Genomic DNA, 19,116 nt, shown 5'->3' on the forward strand with positions numbered 1-19,116 from the left:
CTAAATGCGGAGGTGACCAACTGATGAGCATCTGCCTGAACTCAACACAAAATGCAATTACAGTGTAATCAGTAATTGATCCTATCAAGATATTATACATCAATACTATAAAGGTAAATAAATAGCATACGACAACCTTTTCATCATCGGACAACTTATCAGAAGCCACATACTGGCCATCGGAGAATATCCCGACCACTTGTCCAACTACATTAAAAACAACACCATTCTGTCCTGGAGGTGCGGGGGTGTACATGTACAACTTTTTGTCCAGTACACATGTCTGAGCATGCTCCATAGTCACTTCCCACTTCTTAGTGGACATGCCATTCCCGAGGATCTGCAGGAATTTCAACAACATTTACTATTACTTGCTATGGATCTTAATGTAACTGTATATTAAACATATCTCGTGATTATGAATACAGGATGATTTTGATAGTATCATTACGTTTCGAAGCCTTGTGGGGTCTAAGGAGAGCAAGAGCAGGAAATCATGCACGGTCCTAATTCCTTCCTTGCTCAGGCGTTTGTGAAATGCTCCGTCTTTTCCAATTTTCTCCAGCCGCCAAACTTCATCAGTCAGGGATGGAGGATGGTGCTTTTTGTACACTTGAAAGGCGAAATACAAAATGGAAAAAAGGTCAACCAACATGGCCCCAATATTCACTCTACTGTTGCACATTATAGACATCTACATATATAACTCTTATGTTTCCACTTTCATCCGCCTTAACAAATGTATAACAATGACAATAAGAGAGATGAGAAAATAAAGGGAGTGAACTCACATTCTCCACGATGATCCCTGACAACAAAGGGATCTGTTCTGGCCTCTCTTATTCTGAGACCACCAGCATCATCTAGCAATCTAGCCCCCAATCTGAACTTACGACTTCTTGTCCAGCTTGAATTATCCGTAAATGAAATATCACCAACAGATCCCATACCATTGTTAAGGGTCAAGATCACATCTCCGATTAAAAGAGGCTTTTTGCCTTCCCGCTCTCTCACTATATTATTTGCGAACTCATCGAGGGTCCAATTATCTCCCTCGTCACCATCAAAATCTCCTTCAAGTACTACCATTTCCACCTTTGCAGATGACCAAGCACCATTAGAAACAACTTCTCCTGTATGAGCGTCAACTAAAGCAACTTCCACACTTGTGCCAGAGTCTCCCTCGATACGAGTCCCAGTGAAAACGGGAAGAGATATAGCATTCAAAAATTTTAACTGTAATTGCAACTGTATACTCTTTGGATCAGAAAAGCATGGCTCTTTCCCAGAATTCCTGCAAATTTGATCGAAAAGGCACGATGGAGTAAGAATAGTGCGAAAATTCCTGATTAATAAAGTTGTCTCTTTGAACCAAGGACTGATGGCATACCGTTTGGCGGAAACTATATACTTCCTTAATGCTGAGTCCACCTCCTCCTTGACCTGAGAGCTCGAGTCGAAACAAACTAAATATTAATAAACGTCTTCCTTCATCAATCAGAAACTTGTGCCTGGAAAAGGAAATACTAGATAGCCTACACATATTAGAAGTAATTAAGCACACAATTTTAAGTAGTTAATGATATTAATAAAGACATTTAATTGATGGAATCAGGAAAAAGGCATGCAACAAACAAGATAACATAATTTCTAACACTAAAACAAATTAGATGCAAGCAGGTAAATCAATTTTCTGAGTGTTAAACAATACAGTATCTCGTTGTTTTCCGAAATATATGGAGTAAAATATAGGCTTCTGCCACCACGAATTTAATGACGAGTTACGTGGTAACGATTACTCTCCTGAACCAACTTACACACTAAAGAAATCAACTGACCAAGTTATATATGCTTCCAATAAATGGAATGAAAAACTAAAATACAAGAAATGGGCAAAAAATGTAAATCACGGATATATGTAAAGCAAGAATTTCAATTATACTTACAACTCGACGAATCAGAGGCTCCAGAATTGGGTTCATGAGATTTTGCATTCTTATCAAGTTGATCACTTCCAGCACTACACTATGAGAAGTAGCAAAAAAGGAGAATCAGCAAACTGAATATTCTAGTACTATCGGAACTCAGACGAACCAAGATGCAGATCAATGAACTTGGCCTTAGGGAATCCAACAGTCCATCTCAAAGCTCATTTTACCCTTCTCCTTAGATGAACCAATTCCTAAAAACTATACTACTATTAAGTTACAAAAATTGATTCCTCAATTAAATCTCCAAAACTCCAAGACAGAGTTGATCACCTCTACATACTAATGACTAACACATAACCCTAAAATAGAAATCAACAGTCATGAAACTCCCATCACTAATTTTCCATAGCATAATAATCAAGAAACGGATATGTGCCAAAAATCCTCAAATTTTTTCTTGAGCCATCCAACTTACCTTCTAAAGGAATGAGATTTCCTCAAACGCTTCTCATCGATGGAACCACCTTCTTCCCTTCCGTGGCGCTTATGAGACATGTCGACAGCTTCACCACCCACAAACCACAGCCTCTGGCGCTTTAAAATTGCAAAAGCTAGTAAATATTGGGTCCTGTATAAAACTATAAATGCGTTAATATCAATCACGGATGCTTGAGTGAGAGAATCGGAAGCAAATTTGCTTATTGGGGGAACAATGCATACATCCCATGTTTGTGCGCTCAAATTATTCTTATTCTTTCCTATAACAAAATCTAAAATTCTCACATTTTATTTACATACTCAAAATCTACATGAATTAATCCTATTAAACAAGATTTATTATGCTTCACTGTTTTTCTGTACTCACACGGCCAGTCACAAAAAGCCCACTATCTAAAAACAACCTTCACACTTACATTTATTTGGCCCAATCCTAAGTTTAAGAAATAAAACAAATGGCCCAAATATTACAACCAAGAGTAAAGAACCAACTAAAAATATTCCCTCATCACCAAACACGGATATCAACCTCCATCATCATCTCTCTTTCTCTCTCTTGCAGCTCACCCGCCATTGTCTCACGATTTCTCCCCCAAAATCAGTGATTATACACCCAAATTGTAAAGCCTCATCCTCTCTCCTTTCTACCTCACCTCGGCACCTTTTTCTCTCAGCTTCTCCTCACAAAGTCGGGCTTCTCTCTCTGAACGCTCCTATACCAGCAGCCGCTGCCACCGCCTCGGTCCACCGTCGTCGCCTCGGAAACTCCAGCAGCCGACGCCGAACAGCCGCTGTCCTCTCTCTTCTCACGCCGGTAAGTAATTCCCCTTCTTCCCCAGATTAAAATTCATTCGGTTTCGAGTTTGCTTTTAAAGAATTTGGAGTTGATTCGGTTTCAAACATACTTTTTCAGTATAAAGATTGAAGCTTTGACTATTGATGTGTTACTCAAAAAGATTTCAGCCGTGCTTTACTAAATTCATGAGTGAACTATTGAATTTGTGGGAATATGCCATGGAAAAAGACATGAAGGAAAATCAGAATTTAGAGGACTATACCTTCCGGAGGAAGCAAAACTTGCAGAAGCAAAGGATATTGAAAATCTCAGTCTCTCGGTTCAAGCTTTGCAGAAACGATGAGAAACCGCACTGGGACGGCGTTAAAATTTGCTGAGAATTGTGGGAAGAGATATATAATAAATTCTGCGGAGATTTGGTTTGATGGAGAGATTTTAGAGAGTGGAGATACGGAGAAACGGTTTGGTGATGGAGTTGGGAGAAATATATTTGACCAACTGCAAATTTGGAATAAATAATTGGTTTTTGCGCTCCTCAAAAGAATAATTATTTCGGCTCAAAAATTATACTCCCTCCGTCCCCGGCTAAAATGACACATTGCTTAGCCGGCACGAGATTTTAGGAGTTATTGGTTAAAATGTTTAATTGGAGAGAGAGAGAAGGTGAGTGTAGGTATTAAAGTAGAGAGATGAAGATAGATGGATATTTTAATAGGAGTGAGAAAAAGTGGTTGAGTGTATTTATTGGAGAGAGAAAGTTACCAAAAAAGGAAATGTGTCATCTTAGTTGGGACAAACTAAAAAGGAAAACGCGTCATCTTAAGCGGGGCGGAGGGAGTAATTCTTCTCTCGACAAAAGGAATAAAGATAAAAATTTTCGGGTGCACAAGCAACGTCCTTTTAAGAATAAATAAAAAGATAAAAAAATTCGGGGTGTTACAATTAAATTAATATTTTAGTAATAACAATACAATAAAAAACAATACCGATACTATCACAATAGAAGCATCATCGGCATATTACTACTGGTGAGTTAATTGGTTTGGAATTTGGATGTTTTTTTTTTGTTTTTTTTAATTTGAGGGGATGGAAGGGTGGGAATGAATCCAAGAAAGACCAGTAAATTGAACAAAAAAGATTTGATTTTTAGGGATCAGTACAAATTTGAAAATGAGATTTCGAATTAGGTTTAGCAGAGTGATTATAGCTTCATTTTCATGGAGTTTGATGGATTAATGAAGGTGGAGAGCTCGAGTAACCAAAGCGTGTGGAACCCACTTTTTAGTCAGCATGAGAGCTTACGTATTCCAATGGAATATCAGAATATATGTATTTTAGTATGTATAGTCTATTTATTATCCAATTTATATTCTCTAAGAACAAAATTTTATGTTAAGTTATAATATGAAAGATTTTTATTTTATTTTTGGAGAGCAAGATTCTATTGGGGAGGATCCTCTGCTGTGATAAATAACACAGCAGAAGATGTTGTGCATAATATAATGAATGAAACGCAGGCTCACGCATACTTTTATTTTGGTGGTGGTAATTTGGATTAGTTTTACTTCAAGTAACTAAGGGAAAAAGGAATAAAACAAAAATATGCGTGAACCTGCATTTCATTCATTATATTATGCGTTTTATGCACAACATCCTCTGCTGTATTATTTATCACAGCAGAGGATCCTCCCCAATATAATAGTATGATTTAAAATTTAAATAAATTGATATATTAAGGGGAAGGGTCGAGTTGTAAAATTGTGTCTATATAACGGATTCACTTTTGTACAAACACTAAAATAGCGAAGTATTTTTTGGAGACGTGAAATATAAAACACACCAAAAGAATTACGTAAAATACAAATAGATGTGCCTAAAGAAATTAATTTTCCCCTAAACCTGATTGCTCATGCAAAATAAATAAATAAATAGTGAGTGACTACGATTTTTCATATGTATATTCTATAATCTATATATCCGTGTATAATACGTGTTCAAATAATGATGGTAAATAGTCTGTATATGATTGATGTGTAACATGCCTAATTATTAATAATGGTATATAATTGTGTGATCTTTTGATAGACCTGTCTAATTGTACGTGTTCAAATAATGCTGGTAAAGAGTTTATCATATAGTATGATTGATTTGTAACATGCCTAATAATGAATAATTGTATCTAATAGTACTTAATTAGTAGGGATGTCAATTCAACCCGAAACCCGTGGGCCAGCCCGAACAACCCGATAAAATGAGCGGGTTAGGGTTTTAATTTTATTACCCGAATACAAAACGGGCTAAACGGGTTGGCCTGACTGGGTTGGCAGGTTAAACGGGTTGGCCCGAACGGGTTGCGGGTCGGCCCGATGAGTTGCAACTTATTATTAAAAATTATTAAATTTTAGGAGTTTTTTTTTATATATATTTTTGAGTCCTCAATCTTTCTACATAATCATTAGTCTTATTCAATCTTCATTCTATATTTTTCCACTTGATCCCACAATATCAGCTTTCAAGTTCCACCTCAACTCATTATTCCACCGTCCCATCATCTGTCACTAGTGTCTTACCACCATCAAAATAATGCCAAAATAATGACACGAATACAAGCTTTAATTTATGTTGTAGTTGATCGAGATGAAATGCTTCTTTCCAAGTATTATTGTAGAATACTATGAAAATATGAAGATTTAATATGGTTCTAACTAAAAAGAAAAAAGTATCTAAAATTTAAAAACATTTATAGAAGAAAATTTCGATAAAAGAAATTATTTTCGAAAGCTTTTAGGCCCGAATAGCCCGATGGGTTAGCCCAAAATCCGGCGGCTTATGGTTAGGGTTGAAAATTTATAACTCGAAAAATCCATAACCCGAATAGCCCGTATCAAATAGCCCGGCAACCCCAATAGATTGGCCCGAACCCGAACTAGTTAGCCCAATTGACATCTCTAATAATTAGTACTATGATGTTTTAATAGACGTGACTAATTATTAGTATTATACTAATAATCATACAATATTATAGCGTTATCGTATATCCGAAAACACACAACCTACCTATTAAGTTAGGCAAATAAATTACGTTTTACCTAACTCAAATTGATAATAAAGACATAAATGCGGTGATTAGAAGCATGATTAATTTCAGTACTACTTTATAATTATTGCTCTATTTATCTTCAATTAATGATATTAAATGAGTTAATTAGTAGTATCATTAATTGGGTAGTAAAACTTTTTGGTTACTCATCAAATATCAGTTGTCAAATATCTGCTGGATACATACAACTTATTATACTACTATAATTATGAGAATTTAGGCCATCCGCAACGCTGTCTCTTATCCGTCTCTTAACCGTCTCATCTTTTAATTATTCATGGGCTCCACTGTATTTTTCAGCTCATCTCTTAACTAAGAGACAGCACCTGCATCCCTCCATCTCTTAATCATCTCTTAACCATCTCTTAACTATTCATTCAATTTCATTTTTTATTTTTAATTCCAACAAATTCAATTAATAAAAAACACACTTCATTAAATAAAATAAAATTACAATTTAAATACCTAAAAAAATAAAAAAAATACATAATTTCAACAATTTGAGAGAAAAGAATAGATGAGTGTAGTGAACGGAAGAGAAATGAGAGTAGTGTTTGTGTGTAAAATGGTGAATGGAGTATGGAGTATATTTATAAAATAATAAAAGAAATTTTTTTAAAAAAAAAATTTGACCGTTTGAGGCCAACGGTCATTTGACCGTTTAAAATATATATATTTTTTTATTAAATTCAAATTTTTCGAATTTATAAAAAAAAAATATTACGTCGAAACACCGACGCCCACTCGCGGGCCGGCGAGTGGGCATCACGCCACCCTCCAGCGCGCGCCACGTGGGGCGCGCGTCGTCTCGCCGGCACGCATCGCGCGAAGAGATGTCGTGTCTCGTCGAGACGAGACGAGTGTTGCAACGCTGTCTCGTCTCGTCGAGACGAGACCGAGAAAGTGATGCGAATGCCCTTATTTGTATTTACTATTTTGTGTGTTGTTTGAATTTGCGTTAGGAATAGGACTGCACTATGTATATTTGAATCAATTTGATATTACTACTTCGTTTTTAACCCTCAAACCTTATTGTACTGGGATTTGAATAGACTGGACGAGGTCTGCATGTGCAAAAACATTATTCTTATCCGAAATAAATAAAGTACTATAGTGTCACAATTATATAAATGTACATTCCAAAAAATTCGGATATGATCGGTCTATATATAATAATGGAGTGGCTTGGGCCATTACTCTGATTCAAATATTACATAGAGGAATAGAGATCTTATTTTTTTTAATTATTTATTTACGTTAGATATAAAAATTATTTTATTCTTTAAATTAATTTGTTTCCAATTGAGATATATACTAAAAAAAAATACTTATATAGACCGAAACAAAAATGCAAAAACAGTTACGATTACGTAATATTCAATTTTCATATTTCCTATATTAGACAAATACTCTCTCCGTCCCGCTTTAGCAGTCCCATTGTCTGCCCTCTTTTTGTAAAAATGATAAAAAATAGTTAAAGTGGAGAAATGGTAAAGTAAGAGAGACAATAATGTAGATAAGACTCTTCTCTATATTATTCTCTCTCTTAATTTACCATTTCTCCTCTTTAACTATTTTTTATTATTTTTACAAAAAGATGGCAAAAAAGTCAATGAGACTGCTAAAGCGGGACGGAGGGAGTACTACAAAGCACGATGTGTTATATGTATGCCATCAACTATTAAAATCTTATCTATAAATTTCCTCCATAAGATTATTGATATTTCCACCCCAAAATAATATAAATTAAAATAATAGACCATGTCAAAACTAGACCCGTCCTCGGCCGGAGGAAGAACATTTCTTATTAATATGAAAAACAATTCTTATTAATTTACTATTAAAAACAATTCTTAAGCTGTAAGATTGTATCGCCTTTATTAGTCAAATTTGTGAATATTGAAAATTATTTGTGTTACGAATTTCCAAAATTAGTGTCTAACGTCGAGATTGGTAAGCGATGTCAGTCTATCCCCACTGTGGAGATGTAACAACGACATTTTGATTAAATATTTTCCAATAATTTCTTTTTAATTTTATTTCTGAGCACCAAAATCATCATGTATATATAGTTCTTACCGTCATCACAACACAGTGTATTGCTCCGAATAATTTAGAATTTAAATTTTAAATTACTGATCCTAATCAAAACTGCAATCAAATCCCTAGTTAACTAACTAACTCTTAATTAATTGTTAATTGCAGTCGCTTCCCCACCATCGTTTTGTTCCAAAAAATAATGTCGTGAGGGAAAAAAACATCATTTTAATCTAAAAAGTTTATAAATATAACAAATTTTTATGACCTGAAAGGCTGAAACACACTGACACTCATTCATTAGTGATTATGACCTGAATCAGCTTCTTTCTAAACTGACACTCACTAATTAAGTCTTGGTGGTTACTACAACCCATTAGAATCTGGGCAAGGATCCTCTGCTGTGATAAATAAGGAGGCTCACACGTACTTTTGCTTTATACCTTTTTTCCTTAATTACTTGAAGTAAAACTAATCCAAATTACCACCCCCACCCGCCTGCTACTTTCTCACAAATAATATATAAATATAACTTCGGCCACTCTCTACCATATACAGATATACTAATATGTAAATATTTTTATATAAATGTTGGTCTAAGGAGTTTACTTTGTTAATGCTTATTACTCCTACTAAAAAGTTTGTATTATAAATACATTTATATAAAAGTTGTGTAATATTATTTTGTCACTATTACTTAAATGAATTTACATTATTGATATTTATAGTAATAGATGTATTTGTTATACAACTAAGTATTGTTGAATATAAAAATATATTATCATAAAAATATTATTCCAAGTGCTAGGAATTTTATTCAGCATAAAAATCAGTAATGAATATTTATTATGTACTAAAAATTTATAAGTTAAGTTGATTTATAGAAATTAAGATATGATTATTTTATATCAAAATATTTAAAGGTTCAAATTACTAGATTATTGTGAAAGAATTTGACAAAATACCTACTCCATTATTTTATCTCCCTTAAAATATTATACTCTTATTATAGTATATACAGAACGCGAGAGTAAATTAACATAAAATAACAAATTTGTAATTCATACACCTGAATGCTGAATTTCATACACAATGAATAGGCTATTTATTTTTATATAAATTTTTAATACCCCGTACTGTTTATATGTGAGAGAGAAGGTGGATAAGGACCCCAAAATCCATTAACACTCATCTCACTAAATTTTTCCTCCATCTCTGTACTTTTCTTATCTCCCTCTTACTTTAACAATTATACATTAATATCCATGTCATTCACAATCTTGTCTATTTTTTGTGGACGGAGGAATATCACGTAATCATATTCATATATATGATCCTTTTAAATAGTACCGAATAATCCATTTTAAAGCATGTCATGTTCTCTTTCATGATCTGTGTGCATCAGGTGATGGGTCATTGCCTCGTTGGGCGCACGTCGCGAACACTGGACCGCTCTAATTCAATTCTAGAGTTGAATATATATATGGTGAATTGTTCCTCAAACTCGAGCTATTCAAACGTAGATGATTCGTCCCAAAATCGGATATAAGGTTTCATGTCATGGACTCATATCTTGAAATAGTTTATACTCTTATATTCATTGATATTGATTTCAATAAGAGCGATGAGGCAATATCTATACTATCAACTACGTACACGTTTGTTTAAGAATTTAAATCTCATATTTGTTGAAAGAAATCGAAATTCAGTTTCCTACGTCTTAATTACTCTTTAGATATACTTATATGATATTGATATCTACCCTAAAAATGGTTTATTATAAATGAGTTATTTGGTGAAAATTACACGAATAACTAGGTGAATTTTAAATTCCTGCACTAATCCCGGCTATTTTATTTCTGCATGATGTAAAATTCCTTATTATTCGTGATTTACTGTGAGAAATTTAAAACAAAAAACAATGCAATGGAAAATAGCAAATAATTGTCTCCAAAGTGACAAAAGCATTGTAGTTTCTACGAAGCTTCCTCTTCGATTTTCGTTTATCTATTTTGTTTTTTTGGTGATCTTGCTTGACACTGACAATCGGAATGTAGCTTGTGCTACAAAAATTCTGTCCAACTGTTGATAATAATCTCATTTTCATTTTGAAATATAGTAAATAAATTGTTTGGTTCATTTTATTTGTAGAATTAATGAGCTTATCTCCATCACAATACAGACAATTCAAACATTAATTAATATTATCATATTATCATTCTTTTTTTCGTTAACACAATTTGCATTTCAGAAATTTAGGGCTTCCTATGTGTATGTTCTTTGATATTTTTTTGCACTGCACCATACATATATATACACACACCATCACAATTCACACAAGATGGAAAAACAACGCACGTTAGGATACAAGCAAAATTGAATAAAAAACCTCTCGCTAAGCAAATTTTTGGTATGTAACTCTACTTAACCACTCGAACTAGACCTCATTCACGATATTTTTTTAATATACTAACATATATAACTCATTTGGCATTAATAAATGAGCTTAGATCGATGATTTTACAATACTCCTATATACTACTAGTATAAACTTCAATCAAGTAGTGTAAATCCTTATGCATGCTAGATGAATGCTGAATTATTAACAAATAATGAATGAGAAATACAAATAATATAATAGTACTCCATGTCATAGAATATGCTTTCAAATCTCTGCACCATTGGATTTGGCATGACACATATCGCAAAATAGAAAAACCAACGTGCTTCACGAATGTTCAACACTAATAATTAATTTTAAAGATCATAATCTGTAGTATTAAACATTTTTTAATATCCACAGCTGCCAACCATTATCGAAGACTGATTTTATGTATTCAAAACTATAGGAGTACTAATAATTTGAGTTGTAGAAGAGCTATGTTTTACCCACATAGAGCCTAATTATGTACATATGAGTACATGACATCCAATGATTCATTAATAAAGTATACCACCATTCATCATCAATTGTACCAGAGACAACATGTGATTTGTTCTGGTGTCACAGCATGTGTCTCTACCACATGACCAAACATCCACTCTATCTAGCTAATTAGACAGAGACTTGAAACCCAATTTCATCACAAATTTTTTAGTGTTCAAGCATATTATATCCAGGCAATATACTTGCAGCATGTAATCAGTTCTAGACGACCCCTGAATATACATGTATTTGCATTCTTAAATTGTTTTACTAATTATATCTTTAATTAATTAAGTATAAGAAATAGAAAATGATCAACTTAAGTCGTGCCCATCTCCAATTTTTTATGCATTAGGAAGCTGACCTAATTATATCGGCTGCAGAAAGCAGCTTTAACGAGACGACTATGATTTAAAAACTTGTGATTTGTAATTTCATGTATAATTAGTTTAGTGCCTTTCAGTTTTGATGTTATCTTTTATTATTATGTCAACTAGGGGAAGATTGATACATATATAGTGGCGATTGAACATTAGTTCTTCCTATACTAATAAAGAATCGAAAAGCTTTCACACATATATTCCCCCCGTCCGCTGTTAGGAGTCCCACTTATATATATTAATTTTAAATGAAATGTAAGTGGAATGAGTTAGTGGAAGGTGAGACCATATTACCATTTATGGTAAAAGTGAACCGAGATTCCTATTCGCGAACGGACTAAAATAGTAAAACGGGACTCCTATTCGCGGACAGAGGGAGTATATGTTTTACAATAAATTTCAGTTTCGACATTAATTCTTCGGTTTTCCATGTAATTAGATGGAGTATGAGTTAACACTAGTAATTATCAAATTAAACTAGTTATCATCATTCCAGACACGATCCATGTACTAGAATAGAACTATTAAGATTTTCAACTTTATTTTAAAGTATGAACATATAATATTCTGACCAACAACTCTAATTTTATAGCATCACTCAGTTAATAAACACTTCTCCCCAATCTAATAAGTCGATAGTTCAAATTAGAACAAGAGTAAATAGAAAAGTACTCCACTGTATTAATAAACATAATCACGTGTCGGACTCCAAGCTAAAACGCCATTGGACTGAGTTAAAAAAATCTCATGATATATTCTAAAATTTATAAAAATAAGTGTGTTAAACGCAAAAATACTCTCTCCATTGCAATTTAGTTGGGACATTTCTTTTCGACAAAAAGATTAAGAAATTAAGTTAAATGAAATAGTAAATAAAAAAAAATAAAGAAGGAGAGATAAGAGAGTAAAGTAAAAGTAGAAAATAATATACGAATGATTAGATATTTTATTTTTATTTTAAAGGAAAATGTCAAATCCAACTTAATTGAGACATCCTAGACAAGTATACGGCTCAACTAAGTTGGGACGAGAAGAATATTTATTTTGTGTTAAATGCTAAAAAATAACAGCTCTTCTGATTTCGAAAGCATAATGACTTTAATATTTAACGAAGAGGCGCCTTGTTTTGGATTCAGATTTTTTTTCTCAAATATATAAATAAAGAGATTATTTATTACGAACTTAGCCAATACAATGTTCTATCTAATTAAAATATCATAGTGGGCTTTTCTAGTTTTAGTTTACAAAATCTTGGAAACGAGTGGGCTGGAAACTAGAATTCCTCCAAGAAGCGGATAGAGTAATTTACTTTTTCTGATTTAAAAATAAAAATAAGTTCCTCCATCCAATATAATAAATATCACACTTTCCTTTTTAGTTTATCCCACAAAAGATGACATATTTCTTTTTCTGAAAAAAGTTAACTCTCACATTAATATAAATATATTATTTTCTCTTTCTATTTAATATACAAAACAACATATCCTAAAATCTCGCGCCATTTTTCAACTATGTCATCTACTATGGGACGGAGGAAGTACTATATATCTCCTTCTATAAGTGCGATCAGTTACTAACCTTTTTTTAAGTTGTTAATTCTGCTAATCCATCAATGCAGTGTATTAAAAATGTCAACACGATCACATTGCAATGTCAACATAAACTTAGTTGATATTTTAATACATTGTGTTTACATTGATACTTAAAATGTCAACACAAATTTGTGTTGACATTTTTAATACATTGCATTGATGACTTAGCAAGTTAGCAATTTAAAAGGAGGGATTCGAACAAAAACTGCCTCTACAACCATGAAAAATAAATTGCTAGATCTCGCATCCACTTAAAATAGAATTGTGGAAATATGAGAATCTCTTTCATTGTAAGAATTTTATATTAATACAGCATCATTTTACATCAACAGGAAGTTGGTGACCTGATGACAGGGGAGCCGGCGACCGAAACCTAGGTGAACGGCGGCCGTAACTATAACGGTCCTAAGGTAGCGAAATTCCTTGTCGGGTAAGATCCCAGAGTATATCTTCCCACGAGTCAAAGTAAAAAAGACGCTGAGAATATTTTTCTATTGAATCTTATCTCTTAGAAAGAAAGATACTTTCATTTTTTTATTGAATTTAATAAAAAAAGAAAAATTAGTATTATAACCCACCTAACTGAAGTTAGTAATTTAAGAAAAATTATTATTATTGAATTCAACCATATTATTTTTTCCCAAAAATGAAAAATAAAAGTGTGTAGGCTTATAGGCCTGCTTCAACCCATTTCAATCAAGATTTGATAGAACTGTAGCAAAAATCGCAATTTATAGAAGATTTCAATGTGGTACACCATGCTTTAAATTCATTACAATGAACTTGTGATGAAGAATGAGTTCAAAAGATTGTGATCAGACTACAATTGTAAAGTTGTTAGACTGTCAGTCACTTTTCTTGTAAATGAGAATTCCAGAGTTTAGAGGATGAGGACCACCATGGCTGCATATATCCACACATGTTTCGTTCAGCAAGGAAAACTCAACAACGAAGAAAGACTCATCAAAATTGATATTCCCGGAATTGAAAATGATAAATGTATCTTTTGCAATGAAGAGTCAGATATTATTGAACAAATCATTTTCAGTGGTACATTTCCCAGCAGACTTTGGTACTAATGTTATGATCGGAGGAATATTTCCATGTGTTTTCCTAAGGAATTGATAACATGCCGCCTAACTTAGGTTGGGAACCTCATGAAAAGAAGTTATGTATGGATATTCATGTAAAATTAATTATATATATAAGCAAATTAATTAAGATATATAAAATAGCAACTATATAAAAATTGCCACTCGGAATGAATTGAACTTCTTAATTTAATGTAAAATTGCCATTTGAGATGGGCCAAGGTACAACATAGCTACCCAATTAATTATTTCCAGAAATGTCGACACCGATAAATAATTTTGTAGCCCACACCCAATAATTTACCTATACTCGTAGTAAATTAAATTCATAGTGGCCTCATCTTGTCAACCATTAATTTGAAACTTTCACAGATTTAACTACTGTAAATTAATCTATCCCTGTTCAGCTTTGATTCCACAAAATATTGATCAAAGCAGTTAATAACCCCAGCGATTTCAGCAATAGTAGTATATATTTTCCTTCGCCTAAAATTTTCACCGTATTATTGAAACATCCAAAAAAAAAAAAAAAAACAATAGTATCCCAACTTCTCATTGAAAGATACTCCATATATTACACAAGTTCAAAGAAAACAAGGACAACAATAAGTTCAATCCAAACAAAACAGTCCCACCAAACTTAACCTAATAGTCTAATACAATGAAGCCATTAAAAGATCCAGCTGCAAAAAGGGGCCCCACAGATATTAATTAATTTTATTTGATTATGGGCACTTGCTCTTATTTCCATGGGTGGTCATATTTGTGTAACATGTTCCACACATTTCTCTATTGCCAAAGGTCCCTGGGGGCACACACTTGCACCTAGCACAACATGTTCCACACGCCCTCAAGCATGTATTCTGTCTCGAGTGGAGGCTGCATCGCGTCTTGCAAAGCCCACCGCAGTCGATCCCCTGACTAGGGGTTGGGGCCGGAGATGGGGCGAGGTCTCGGGATATTACCCCATCTTTGAAGTATTGCACTGTAATTAAGTATTGTGACAATTCAAAAGTTCATGGTCACAAAACTATTTCTTGATGTATTAATAACAATTAAATTGGTATTTGAATGAACCAAAAAATATATGTTCATGATGATATGGTGGGGATCACAATAATGAGCTGGACATAGTTATGTGAAATATCATATCTAATTAAGCAAATACAAAATTGAATTGACATATAATAAAATAAAAGATGGAGTAGTAAATATAAATTAACTTACCCTCGTCCATTCGTTCATTGTCTCCTCCGCTGAAAACCTGAAGAAAAAAAAATAATTTGAAAATGGAAAATAAATTATTCAGATATTATTAAATAAACTAAAGAAAATATAAAGTGTTAGAACTAACATGGCTGGATTCTTCATTTTTCTTTGAATCAGATGAAACCTGCATGACAAAAAATGGCGATGTTATTAAAATTCTTAGGCTTCTTTTTTACACTGATCTCATTTTTAAAAGGTATACTAAAAATAAAAATAAAATATTTTACTTGAGCAACCAAGAAGAGAGAGAAGATCAGTGCAAACACCGGTTTAGAAGCCATCACTTGTTATGAACTTCAGTCAGCTCATGGTAGTTAATTTATAGAATAATTTGTTACATTTTGACAATGATGCCCCTGTGACAAAAATTTAATGCCAACAAATATATGCTATCTACATATTTGGACGATAGTTTTGATACATGGCATGACATGTGACATAATATTAATGATGTAATTAAAACTCACAGAATATTACAGCTATTAAAAATATATATAAATGATTACTCTAATATCGTACTCCTACATATATTAATACTATGATAGAAAAAAACAGTGCATTAATGAAGGCAACAAACTACTTCCCCATCCCATCCCATCCCATCAATTTAAAACAGCCCACTCTCATCTTTCACAAAAAAAGAGAAAGGTGATTATTTTGTTAGAAAAAAAAATAATTTGAAGGATAATTATTTTCTTAGAAAAAATAATGTTCAACATATTATTATTATCACCAATATCAAAAAAGACTACTATAATAAAAGAAAATTTTAAAGGATAATACTCCATACAAATTTAAAAAGTAGGAGTAAATAACACCCCAAAAAAAGAAGAGAGTCTATTAACTCCGTGGAGGTGAGATATTATTTCATCTTTAGAACTTGGTGCTCATTGTTTTCATAAAATTGATTCCAGTCTAGTGACCTTACTTTTAATTTTAAACTAAAGTCGACTATAAGCAAAACCCTAGTTTTTTTGGAGTTGACTTCATTTTTCTAGATGAAGTACAAAATGCTCAAGTCAAAGAAGGCGAATCAAAACAAATAATTAGACAATTACCACGGACAACAAATTATAACCAACAAAGATGCTGCGTTTTATTTATTGAAGTATAAAGTTTTTAAAAAAAACTTTTGGATATATATACTTGTAAGTGTCTTATAAGTTATAACTATACAAGCTATCCATTTATAGAAACACCAATCATCATTCAACATCTAAGTCTTGAAAATTTGTTTCCATTCATCTTCTTATCCCAAAATTTGAAATGAAAGTGCACATGCTAAATAAAACTGCTCTAATATTTCCCAGGCCAAATTGGTGCTCGCAAAACACAATTGTTTTTGTAATTTTCAGAAATAATGAAAAATAAATCAAAGACATAAATGCAACTCAAGTACTGCGTCTGTACATTTTTGGTCTTAGGCCTGTGAAATACTAGAGCAGTTTTATTTAGCATGTTCAGTATTAATGATGATATTAATTAGAGACAGTTATTTTATATTCATAATTCTATATATAGAGAGAGATATATGCACATTAATTGTTGCTGATTCAAATTATACATTTTACAGCTCTTTCATATTCATTTTCCAGCCCATTATTATCATTCAATATTCAACAAATGGTGATGCTAGAGCCTAGAGTTTATTTATCTACTGAAAACTTTTTTTTTTATCAGAAATGATTGATCTAATCTGTAACAGCAAATTGTATGTACTGGAGGTGACACACAGATAAAATATCAGCCAACTTTATATAAAACCAGCTGGAAATTTAAATATATCCTCCCTCCGTTCCGTAGTAGTAGAGGCGTTTCTTTTCGACACTCGATTCCGTTCTGTAGTAGTAGAGACGTTTCTTTTCGGCACGCAATTTAAGAAAAATTGTGTTAAATGAGGTAAGTAAATGAATAATTAGGAAATAAAAAAAGGTTGAAGATGAATAGAGAATAAATTAAAGTAAGAAAGAGTAAAGTAAGTGAGAAGAAATGTGTACGTTGACTTTTACTAAAAAGAGAAACAACTCCACTACTATGAAACGGAAGGAATACACGGTACACATCTTATCATGTACTACTACTGCATATATACTAGTATATACATATTTTGTTAGCAAAACCAACAAAATAAGCTTTACTTTTTTTTTTATAAAAATCTATATTTAACTGAATAGTTATTCAATGTAATTACTCTCTCGATCCCATAAAATGATACTCCTACTACAAGAATTGCTATTTTAATGCGTCTCACAAAATTATCCCATGAAATCATGTACATTTTGCTATTTTAATATGTCCGTATACAAAATAATATGCACATTTTAACTTTTTTTTTTTTACATCTTTCCTGTGGTTAAATGTGAATTCTCTTAAAAATAAATAACATTTAATTTAAAACAAATGTGAATTCTCTATTTTTTTTATTGAAATTAAAATTCTCATGTTTTCTATTCATAAATTATTATTACACTTGATTGTATAATACTTTTGCAATGGAACTTTAAATAAAAACAAGACTTTTTTATTAAATTAAAAGTATTAACACATATATAAATGAGACTTTTTATAAGTGTAATAATTAATTTTGAAGTCATCTTTTCTTTTGAGAAGTCATGTCATCCTAGCTCAATGAACCCGCACAATTTTAATGGATGGAAGGAGTATATACCATGTTGTATGTAAAAAAATTTATTTTTTTATTTTTATTTTGAAAAATTAAATATGAAAAGATATAATTGGAAGAAACAATTTTAGTATTGGGTAATTTTGCAGTTGGATCAGGCATTTTATCACATCTTTGCTAAACAATGTTCGCACCGCCACCCTATTAGAACAATTCGATCATCATCGTTAATATACATGCATGTAAAACGACATAGTTGTAGAAGAGATAGAGAAAAAGTGCCTTGGATCCCAAAGTTGTAGTCAAAGTGTAAGAAAATCCAGTTGTAATCGTACAAGTTGTTTCAATGGTGCAAACCAACTCAATTTTGGTGGAAAAGCAACAATATATGTAGCTTTCAACTTTATGGCATCCGCAATGGGGCGGACGATGCATCATCCGTCGCATCGTCCGCCACTGCAGCATCGCGGACGATGAGTTAATCATCGTCCGAGCCCGATAGATCGTCCGCGGACGATGCGAGGAGGATACCCATCGTCCGTCGCATCGTCCGCCACTGTGGACGATGCAGACGATGGGCACGCGTTTCTATTTTTTTTTTGAATTTTTTCAAAAAAAATTTCTTATTTAAACTCTACTATTCACTACCATTTCACACACTCCAATTTCACATCTCTTCAATTTCTCTTCAATTATTCTCTCTCATCGACTCAAAAATGAATCCCGACGACTACGATTTGAGTACATCGGATGGCTGCAGACGGGCCTTGACTCGAGCCTTGTTCGATGCCGTTAATGAAGCCAAGGCGGAATGCTTGGCACAAATGCACCGGGAGCAGGCGGCGGTGGCGGAGGCGCGGGTCCCTTGCCCGA

At 32.8% G+C, this 19,116-nt stretch overlaps 2 protein-coding genes across 2 annotated transcripts in view; both read right to left on the minus strand.

Moving 5' to 3' along the window:
- Positions 1 to 3,732, minus strand: part of LOC125203374 (calmodulin-binding protein 60 A-like) — a 7,882-nt gene extending 4,150 nt beyond the window's left edge. The window contains 8 exon segments of the mRNA XM_048101705.1: positions 22 to 35; positions 137 to 340; positions 452 to 612; positions 792 to 1,294; positions 1,391 to 1,443; positions 1,947 to 2,025; positions 2,407 to 2,559; positions 3,488 to 3,732. Coding sequence (XP_047957662.1) covers positions 22 to 35; positions 137 to 340; positions 452 to 612; positions 792 to 1,294; positions 1,391 to 1,443; positions 1,947 to 2,025; positions 2,407 to 2,486 — 1,094 coding nt within the window. The 5' untranslated portion in view covers positions 2,487 to 2,559; positions 3,488 to 3,732.
- An 11,146-nt stretch (positions 3,733 to 14,878) lies between these two features.
- On the minus strand, positions 14,879 to 15,905 carry LOC125204474 (snakin-2-like). Its single transcript, XM_048103138.1, has 4 exons — positions 15,848 to 15,905; positions 15,706 to 15,744; positions 15,579 to 15,615; positions 14,879 to 15,336 (listed from the first exon to the last, which is right to left on the minus strand). Exons 1-4 carry the CDS (start codon positions 15,899 to 15,901, stop codon positions 15,077 to 15,079), a joined length of 390 nt encoding a protein of 129 aa, XP_047959095.1. The 5' UTR covers positions 15,902 to 15,905; the 3' UTR covers positions 14,879 to 15,076.
- Positions 15,906 to 19,116: the final 3,211 nt, after the last annotated feature.

Source organism: Salvia hispanica, chromosome 2 (assembly GCF_023119035.1).
Source record: "Salvia hispanica cultivar TCC Black 2014 chromosome 2, UniMelb_Shisp_WGS_1.0, whole genome shotgun sequence".
In the NCBI taxonomy this organism is placed as follows: domain Eukaryota; kingdom Viridiplantae; phylum Streptophyta; class Magnoliopsida; order Lamiales; family Lamiaceae; genus Salvia; species Salvia hispanica.